The sequence below is a fragment of the Vigna umbellata genome, chromosome 4, assembly GCF_029865625.1.
Source record: "Vigna umbellata cultivar VRB3 chromosome 4, Vumbellata_1.0, whole genome shotgun sequence".
NCBI classification, from domain to species: domain Eukaryota; kingdom Viridiplantae; phylum Streptophyta; class Magnoliopsida; order Fabales; family Fabaceae; genus Vigna; species Vigna umbellata.
In genome coordinates, this window is record NC_142168.1 from 13,598,031 (window position 1) to 13,608,297 (window position 10,267).

Here is a 10,267-nt window from a genome sequence, read left to right on the forward strand (position 1 = left end):
CGTTTAATTTTTATTGTTTTGAGAAAATTATAATTAAGTATGTTATGATGAGAGCACATTGAAGAGTGTGGAATTTTGGGGGAAAATGGTTGGCCAAGTTTAACGGAAAAGGTCAAAGGGTTGTGAGTGGGTGAAGAGGTGGAAGGCAACATGTTGAAAGTGTGAGGGTGATATCAGATGATGTGATACGACACAAACCAATCATCTCACTCTTTCCTCGCATATGGTTTCTTTGTCTCAGAAAAAGACACCTTCGCCACCTTCTTTAGCCTTTCACTTTTCTTCTCTTCAAGTTTTCAATCTCACAATCATTACCATTTTATCCTTTTTATTAGTTTTTTCTTTATTTTAAACACTTTCATCATTCCTGGAAGTTAACGAGAAATAGTTTTAAGAGATTTATATTTTTTTATTATGTATACCATATTTCATTTATTTAATGACTTATCTTAATTTTTAAGTTTCAAATCAAATGGTATCTTTATTCAAAGAGCATACGAAAGATATTCAATTTCATAAAAAGGATTTACATTATTTTTAATTAAAATTTTCAATTCTTTTTCCACCGAGGAAATTTATTACATAAATATGGTATATATTTGACTTCATTCAAACTTATATAAAATATCGATACAATTTTTAACTTAAAAACTCGAGAGATTGAATTTATACTTTTTTTATATTATTTAATTTTATCATTTCTACTCAATATTTATTCCCAGTAATATTATCTTATTTTTTAGGTTTAATGTCTCGGTAGGTCCCTATTTTTGGCGTGAATCTCAAATAGGTCCTTTTTCTTTTCGGCGTCTCAATTGGGTCCTTTTTTGTGTAAAATTGCAGCAATTAGGGGTCTGCCGTCAAATTCAACAAACGGCTGTTTAAATTTGGCCTACGTGGTATTCATTATCTGACGTGGCATTTAACATATATATATATATATATATATATTTCTGTAGTGGTCCTAAAAATGGGTAGAAAATTTACATTCAGAGGGATGAAAGAGAGTTAAAAAGAGGTAAAAGAAAAAAAAAAGGTGGATGCTTGTCATCTATATCCTGCTCGTCGTGGTCATTTATGGAGGATGCGGAAGAGCTCTCTTCCATCTGCTGTTCGGCTAACTTATCCGTCAGATACATCTCAGCCATATCATCGTCGTCGTCCAGCAAGTGCTCCAATTCATCCCTCACCTGAACAAATGATCAAACAATGAAATAATCAAACCCCCGGAAGCCCATGCCATGCATCAATCACACCCACCAACCTTCTGAACACGGCCAGTGATGGCGACCAATCGGTTCTTAATTTGACGAACGCGTTCCAAATTGAGAGTACTGATCTTGGATGTGAGCTTGTCCAAGGCGGGATGAGCCTCCTGCTCCAACGTCTTTGCCTGTGAGTCATCAGAGAGAGATTTAGGGTCAAGACAGAGGGAAATTGTCGGCAAGAAATGAAAAGAAGAGAAGAGGGAAGCACGGATCTCGTTCTCCAATACGCTACAGGCGGCTTCAAGGTAGGCCTCCAGGGCCACGAATTCGAAAGGGAGAATCTTGATGGCATCGGGGACGTGGTCGTGGTCGGGGTCGGAGTCGGTGTGGTGGTCGTGATGTTTGGAAGAGAAGGCCTGGTGGTGGCGGAGGATCCTGGCCTGGAGCTCTTGGACGAAGGGGGTGACGGAGGGGTCACGTGAGTTGAGGAGGAGGACCTCGTGGGCGGTGATGATGACCAAGAAAAAGAAAAGAAAAAAAAAGGAGAAATATTGCAGCACAAAAAAATCAAGAACCACAAAAAAGGGTCCAAGAAAAATCAAGAACCACAAAAAAGGGTCCAAGAAAAACCCTGTTCCTGTAACTTCTTGATTCTCTGACAACATACTCCATTGTTTCCACAAACAGATTCAAGCTTCTGATCGGTGGCACATAAAGGGTCAGAGGAACTGTGGAGAAAGCCACTGTGAAGAACAGCTGCAACATTTCTTCTTCTTTTTCTAATTCTTTTATGACCCACTTGGAGAAAGCTTGCAAAGGTGGAAGCTTTGGATTCAGGAAGAAAAAGGGTCTTTGGATTTGGATTTGGATTCGGGTTTTGTTTGAGTTTCTGAAATTTTTGTGAATGGTGATAGAGAAGAAGAAAGAAAGACTTTGACTAATAAAACGTGGCATTTAAAACGATTTTAAAAAATGTGTTTCGAAATTTAAATGCCACGTAACTGCACTCAACCATGCCACCTAACAATACTGTAACGGCCGTTTGTCTAATTTAACGGCAGGCCTGTAATTGATTCAATTTTACAAAAACAAGGACTCAATTGATACGCCAAAAATAAAGAGGACCTATTTGAAATTCATGACCAAAATAGGGACCTACGGAGACATTAAACCTATTTTTTATCATGTGTAATAATCCATTTTTCTAACAAATATAAATTAATTAATATTTAATATCATCAATAATATTTGTAATTAGAGGTGAACTTATTCACATTCAATTTATTAATATATAAGATTATTTAAGAAAATATATTCAAAATACAATTATAGAATTAATACAATTTTTCAAAAAGGATAAACTTATGATCTAAAATACTCCTATACTAATTCTTTTATATAAGATTATTTAAGAAAATACATTCAAAATAAAGTTATAAGTACTTCAAAATACAATTATAGACTTAATATTATTTTTCAAAAGAATAAATTCGTGATCTAAAATACTCTTATACTAATTCTTTATTTTCCTATTTCATATTTGAGTTTGAGAGTTATATCACATCAGCTCATGTCCTTGCTTTTTGTATATATATAATATATACGATCATCCATAAGAAAAGAAACAAGACACACAAATATAAAAGTAAACTAATTTTCACAAGAATAAACTCAAATAGAAAGATATAATACATTTTCACAAAAAGTTGTCAAACTAAAAACTTTAAAATATAATATAATTAGTGTACTAAGGTTCATGCATTATGCTACAAAGGCTTTCGAAAGACTAGTGTATTAAATGGACTCGTGAAACTTTGCACTGTTATGCTTGGTTTCAAATTCTCTAGTGATATTCCAACGCTCAAGACTAATGTCCCTAACCAAGCCATGAGAGGGTTAACTCCACTAGTTCCCTAAGTACGTTTCTTTTTAATATCATATTGTATGACATGTGAAGCCTCTTTAGACTCACACCACCAAGATATCTAACTCTATTTGAGTGAGATTCTATATATCATTATTTGTATTCAAGTATGATGCACTTTAGTGACATGTTATATTAGTTATAGGACAACTTTCCTCAATTACTTTCATCTTACTCCTCTTTTGTTTCACAAAAAATCTACCACTCACACATGTAAATATGCTACCACAATGGTAATGAATTCAAACTTATCAGAAAGTCCACCCTTAACAAATGAGCATATATTAAGCCACCATACAATACAATAGAACAAACCACGACAAAAGAACATGACTACATAAAGTAACATCAAGAAACCATAGCACAAACGAAAAATGGTCAACTATGACATACATAAGATTTATATATACAAAAACCTACTGACAATTCTAGGAAATAGGGAAAACTTATTCTACAAAACAAATCCATATTATTATAATATTGTTTCTATATATCCAATTCTAGTATTAATAGCAAGACATATTATAATGATATAAAATAAAAAAGTATAGCAAGACTAATATAAAACTTCCTAAAATGCATAAAGACCAATCATGATTTTGACAAATACCATATAACCACAAAGACAGTTGAATTTCCAATTTGCTTTTTCTATTTGAAAGTGGATTTAAAGACTATTAGAAATGAAAAAGTTGTTTATGTAATCAACTAATTCACAAATTATAAAAGCTAGCTTAACTATTAAGATATACAACTAGATTATTCAAACGTTTTCAAAAACAATCTTGACATATTTCATATATATAACATAAGAAATAGACCAATATGAAAATCTTAAAATTTCATCATTTAACACTTACAAATTTCCCAGAAGTACATGATAACACACGCTCTAAAGTTGTTTACATATAAAACACACTAAAATGATTCACCATATAGTACAAATATTACATAAAGTTTCACTTTCACCGTATGTACTTAATTCTCAAACTTTCTAATTAATTCTCAAACTTTATAATACAGATATCACTTAACATTTCACTTGTACAAAATCTACTTAATTCTCAAACTTTCTACTTAACTCTCAAACTTTATGGATACAAATATCAAATTCTAAAGATTTTAACATATTAAACACATTAAAATGATTCACCGAATAATACATATATCACATAACATTTCACTTCCATCATATCTATTTAATTCTCAAACTTTATAGATACAAAGGTCAAACCATAATTCAACTCTCTAATACCATTTAGATACAAAAATTAAACCATAATCCAACCCTCTCAATATCATTTCTATTTCTATAATACATTCAATTTAGATATTATAGAATAATTTAAACACTTTAAACTACTCAAAACTCAACCTTTATGGAGAAATAAATTCAACAATAACTCAACCCTCTCAATACTATTTCTATTTTACTTTGCTACATTACCAAGAAAAACATAACAAAATTTTCTTCTTCTTTCCACATTTTCACAATTCTAACATTATATTTTCTATATCAATTCAACCTCAAAAACAGTTATACATGCCTTCAATCTATCAATCACAATCACAATGTATGCATCTTAGATTTTCATTCATACAACTATAAATACAATTCAGAAAAAGTGAATTGATTAATTTTCTTTACCTCAATATGAGTTTATGAAATAGACCATCGTTTACATAACTTATTCTCTTTGATTTGCTTTTTCTACATACTCAATAGAGTAAAAAAATAAGATAGAGCATGATTATAAGATTGTAAATAGATAAAATAATATCTAGAAGGTAGAAAAAAAATGTAATAGAAAAAAGACTACATATAAAGTGAAAAATAGATTTTTTCAGAGAAATTTTTTAGAAAATGAACTTACTCTATTTTAAAATTCAATCAATGTAAAATACTTATTAACTCTAAATTTCAGAGTAATGCAATTAGATTTTGAAATAGGCGAAGATGAAAAATGAATTTAAAAAGAGAAGAAAATAAAAAGATGAATTGTGAACAAGTAAAAAAAAATCCTAGTACAGACTTCCCACTTCTTTATTCTCTTTCTTATTTATATATATAATTACTCATATAATCATCAAACATATAAACATATATATCACCATCAATCTTATAATTAACTAAACCTTTATCAGGTAAATGTATCACATCACTTAAGTGAGATAATTCTAATAAATACAAATAATTACATTTCTTCTTCGTTCAACAAATATTTTTTTATTAACACTTATTACTTTAGAATTCTCATCATGATTATGCAATACACTAATTTAATCTTATCCAATAAAATTCAAAACACATTATATTACAACTAATTAAACATCATAATATAACTACTTAAAAATAAAAATGTAACATAATGATTAAACTAATCTTTAAACTTACAATAAGCTTTTCAACTTGATGTTCAAAAAGCTAGTTAAATAATCCCCATTCATTATAACTTTAAGCTCATCTAAACTAAACCATATTCAATCTATTATTCCACTTAAGAGATTTTGGGTCACTGTAAAATTAATTCTCAAGTTTAACCAAATCATGGAACAAGCTGGCTTTTGCTTAGATCCATCGCATTTATGTTGTGGTAGTTGAGTAACGGTAGAAAAACACATTTATCTAAGTAACAGTTACAAACATTGAAAAAAAAGGTCTAACTTTGTACTGTTTCATACAGAAGGCACCATCTAAATTTTTTAATTTCATTTTTTCACTAGTTTTACCAGCCACTTATCAACAAAGTACACTGCAATGTTAAACCAGTAATTTTATATTAATTTACGCGATTGTAATAGTTTAATCATAAAACTTTTTAAAATATATTAAATAAAATTAATCTCTCATCAATATATTGATAACTTTATGTATTAAAAGTAAAATTAATCTGTTTAAATAGAAAAGGATTTTTTTTTCAAAATTTTCAGAAATAAAACTTCACTTCTTCTTATCAATATTCAATTGATTCTATTAGTAAAAAAATAAAGGTAATTTATTTTTTAGATTACAACTTTTTTATAAAAAATAATTTTTTTTCTCTAAGTATTTAAAGTAATTCTGTACTCAGAATTTGATAAAAAAAAAAATCAATTGATCCTGACATTTGCTTGCACGTGATAGTATTCTAATATAGTTTGTAATTTAAAGATTACAAAAAAAATTAGAAGACAGTGCTCAGTAATGATTTCACCCTAACGACGTCGTTTAAGCGTGTTCCTCGTTCATGCTAGCTTCGTTGCTTTACCTTAAATAGGATTGCTGTGAGCATAAGGTCCCCTTCCTCTCGCCCTTCCAGCTTGGTTGATTTCTTCGTTTGGAGGATACCTTCAGAGGTCTCTCTCTCTTTCTCTCTCTAGCATGTTTAATGTACTTTGATTTGTTCATTTTTTCTCTTTAATTTTAGCATTCTGTTCATTACCTCATCTGAAGATCTATTCCATATCTATATTACCCCCTTTTAATTTTGTGTCTGCTAGCTGTTTGTAAGATGGTGTTAGTGATTATTGTTGTTTAACATAAGCCCAAGTTTGATTTTTTATGTACCTTACTTATCCTGGCACTTCTTGATCTACCCATAACAAAGAAAAGACAAACATTTAACATTTTCATAGTTTACTCTCAGATCTGCCGTTAATTTGTGCACTGATTCGACCCCATTGTTTAGGTTGTAGATAATTGGGAAACAGTGAAATGGGTGGTGGCTTTTCCTTATGAAGTTTAGATTTTTAATTTTTCTATTTTCCATTTTGATGCATTTAGTTGATCTGGCTAAACGGATCTGTTGGTAACTTGCAGCTGGGTTGAGTGCTATAATTTCCTTTTGTAAATAAAATAAAATCCCAGCTTCTGTTTACATTTCCTGATTTTCTTTTTTGGCTTGGTTTAGGTGTTCGAGTGTGAAGCTAGCAAATTTTGAGGATGAATTGTTATAATCTTCATCAGAATGCCTTCTCCACACGTGAAGAGATGAGGGGCTCTCTTCCCATTGCTGATCAGAATGGCCCTGTATTTTGCCCTAAGCCACGCCGAGCTGGAGTTTTAATGAACTTGCCTATTCGACCAGTGAAATGGCATTTTGGGTAAGTTTTATAATTGATCGTTTGCCTTTTGATTCCATTATTGTACTTTTTACTTGATGAAGACCTGATCTGTTTGCTTTTGGTGTTTACTAGCCAACAAGCTGAGGGGTCTGATTCAAAAGCTGGGGCAGAACTACTTGACATTGTTCTTAAGAGGGTAAGAGACGACTCTGTTACAAGTTATTAGCTTATGTTTTTAACCAAGAAGAATAAAGAACAGTCAAATGGCATGTAAATTTTATCTTTCTTAGAAATAGTTTATGTTTCTTAAAAATGCATGTTATATGAAGTTTTTATTTGATATTGATATGTTTATTTTTATGTGAGAATGCTTGTGGTATTTTCAAAGTTGCATCTTTAGATCGCCATTTTTTAGTAGATGTTTTTGAGCTTAAAGACATGTTGTATTTTTCAAGCTCTAGTAAGGTTTTATGAAACGGTCTTCAACTGCTATTGCGGCTGCAACACATAAAGTCGTTTTGTCTGCAACACTAATTGGCTGTATTTGTCTGTAATTTTTTGCAATATTACTTACGGTGACAAAACCACACCCTCCACTACAACTTGCAATTTTATACCTTACTCATCACTCATTATTGATAGAACCGCAGATAGTTGTCATGGCCATTGCTTTTTGTGCAACGGATGTTGTTGTCTGTGATCTTTGATTGATTAATTTTAATTTTGCTTTCAATAGGAGAGTTACTGGGAGGACTTTTCCAACCAGATACCTTCCTCTCCTCCCTATTTTTGTGGTTCTCCTCCAGTTCGGGCTGCGAATCCCTTGATCCAAGATGCTCGCTTTGGGGATGAAGAGAACAGTCTTGCATCAACAGTTTCCTCGCCTTCTGGTTTGCTATCTCCATCTTCAGCATCTCGCAAAGGAGGATGTGCTAGGATGAAGTTTGGACTTAAACCAGCTGCAGTTAGAGTAGAAGGATTTGATTGCCTCAGCAGGGATTGTCAGAATTCTGGCATCCCTGCTGTTGCCTAAACTCCATTCATAGAAGTGTATATAGAAGAAATCCAGTGCCATCGCTTATTAAACTTGACTTAACTAGAGAATTTTGAATGTTTTGGAGGGAAGTAAGAAATTCAGTTAGTTGTGTACATAGCACAAGTTTATTCTATATGGTGAGGTGAGTCATCTCATTGTGATTATCCGTAGCAAGTTTAGGAAGTCGCAGAAATAGCAAACCTGTTTTCGAGGTTTGATTTGTAGAGAGCACGTCTTTTTGTAATATTAGGTGGTTTTATCTGAGTGTGTTTTAAAAATTTTAGGCTATCACCACAATTGTGTTCTGTATAGAAATTGGTGATTTTGGTTATGGTTCCTGTAAATATATTTAGGTGACTTTGCACGTATGCTTATTATATGAAGTTATTCAATTGTATTTTCTGTTCCAAAATGCAGATCTTATGTAATCCTTTTTAATTTATGGTTACCGATGTTCATGAAGAAGGTTGGTGGAATGTTGGTTAAGTATGACAGCAGCACCAACTACTTGTTAGATTATTATGAAAGTCATTTTCAATCACCATGACTGATTTATGAACATTAAAAAGGCTTTTCATTCATGCTTTTATTTGCAGAGTTAATGGATTATACAGTTTTTTATTTCAAATAAATTAAAGAGATTATATTTCATGAGTGAGATGTTTTTTCTTTCTGATGTATGAAGAAACTCACAATGTTGATAAAAAAATGATTTGGATCATCCTCAGTTATTTGTTTTCTTGTGATCTTTCAGTTCTTGGATTTTAATTCTCTAATGGTTTAGAATAATTATATTACTATCAGTGAAAATTGCACAACATATAAATAAAATAATCAGTCTGTACACTTTTTTATTATTGATGTATATTGGTAGTAATATAATTATTTTAGATAATTAAATTATTCAAATCCAAGAGCCAAAAATGGTAGGAGAGAGTTGGAGAAAAAAATAGTAAAAGATAATTGACATTCAATCAAAAAGGAAAACAGTCCAAAAATATATAGATTAAAAAAGAATATTGCCATTATAATAATTATATACTATAGATAAACTCAACATATAAATAATACATTAAAACGTTTATTTATTAGAAAATGTAGTTATAATAAAATTTACATATTTAAAAATTCTTATTTAATATAAATTTTAATTATATGTAAATGAATATTCATTCAGTACAATACACATAATAAAACTCTACTCTGAAATAGATGATAATATGCCAAACTACATTTTTTTAATCTTAATATAGTTGTTTATTGAATTTTCATTACATTTTTCATTTTGATGATGAGAAAAGAATGAGGTACTGGAGAAACTATTTTTTACATGGTTAAATTTTACATTGGTTAACTTTAAAATCGAACTAAACCTTTTTATTTATTTACAGAAATACTATTATATTTAATTTAACATTAGATTACTCTGTCCTCATTATAAATATTAGTAAAAATGCATCACTATTCACAATTTTGTAATAAAAAATAATAAAATTATTATTATAATTATAGAATAAATATAAATAATTTTTAAAATTTTATTTATAAATAATATAGATAAAAGAGATTTAAAAAATAATCAAATTAAAACGATAAATTTAAAAAAAAAAACGAGATCATCAAAAGAATAAAATTAATAAAGTGGTTATTTTAATTTTAAAAAATATTAATAACTGCGTATAAAATATTTGTATTCCATCGTATCTACATCTTTGTGGTATTTCTGAAAACACTTTATTTTCTCTTTCTATTATTTAATGGAAGATGGGATGCAAAGTTTTGTAACTCAAATAATTGTTTTCTGTTTTTTTTTTCAGGATCTAATTGGTTAATGGGCTAGGATAAAGAAAATTAATTGAGGGCTTTAAAACATTGTTATTGGAGAGTTACTCCCTCCCCCATCACATAGTACTTTCTGCACCTCTCTATTCTTTTTTTATCCATTATTAATATTTAAATGGATGTGAATATATGTTAGATTCTTAAACGGATATCAACATCTGTGAACACGGATATCAATATCCGTTGAAGAACAAACGGATGTCGATATCCGTT

General features: G+C 30.2%; 2 protein-coding genes across 2 annotated transcripts; one reads left to right on the top strand and one right to left on the bottom strand.

Annotated features, from left to right (window-relative positions):
• Positions 1 to 865: 865 nt before the first annotated feature.
• Positions 866 to 2,302, bottom strand: LOC148199294 (magnesium transporter MRS2-3-like). The gene is made up of 2 exons (XM_088114078.1): positions 1,265 to 2,302; positions 866 to 1,190 (listed from the first exon to the last, which is right to left on the bottom strand). Exons 1-2 carry the CDS (start codon positions 1,871 to 1,873, stop codon positions 990 to 992), a joined length of 810 nt encoding a protein of 269 aa, XP_087970204.1. The 5' UTR covers positions 1,874 to 2,302; the 3' UTR covers positions 866 to 989.
• Positions 2,303 to 6,331: 4,029 nt separating this feature from the next.
• LOC124848307 (uncharacterized) lies at positions 6,332 to 8,609 on the top strand. Its single transcript, XM_047325957.2, has 4 exons — positions 6,332 to 6,468; positions 7,023 to 7,215; positions 7,309 to 7,372; positions 7,913 to 8,609. Exons 2-4 carry the CDS (start codon positions 7,055 to 7,057, stop codon positions 8,207 to 8,209), a joined length of 522 nt encoding a protein of 173 aa, XP_047181913.1. The 5' UTR covers positions 6,332 to 6,468; positions 7,023 to 7,054; the 3' UTR covers positions 8,210 to 8,609.
• Positions 8,610 to 10,267: the final 1,658 nt, after the last annotated feature.

Excerpts from the sequence above, each read along its gene's own strand:
- LOC148199294 (XM_088114078.1), bottom strand. The coding sequence starts at position 1,873 with ATGTTGTCAGAGAATCAAGAAGTTACAGGAACAGGGTTTTTCTTGGAC. Across the intron at positions 1,191-1,264 it reads TCACTGGCCGTGTTCAGAAG|GTGAGGGATGAATTGGAGCA; the intron begins GTTGGTGGGTGT and ends TCATTTGTTCAG.
- LOC124848307 (XM_047325957.2), top strand. The coding sequence starts at position 7,055 with ATGAATTGTTATAATCTTCATCAGAATGCCTTCTCCACACGTGAAGAG. Across the intron at positions 7,216-7,308 it reads CCAGTGAAATGGCATTTTGG|CCAACAAGCTGAGGGGTCTG; the intron begins GTAAGTTTTATA and ends GGTGTTTACTAG. Across the intron at positions 7,373-7,912 it reads TTGACATTGTTCTTAAGAGG|GAGAGTTACTGGGAGGACTT; the intron begins GTAAGAGACGAC and ends TGCTTTCAATAG.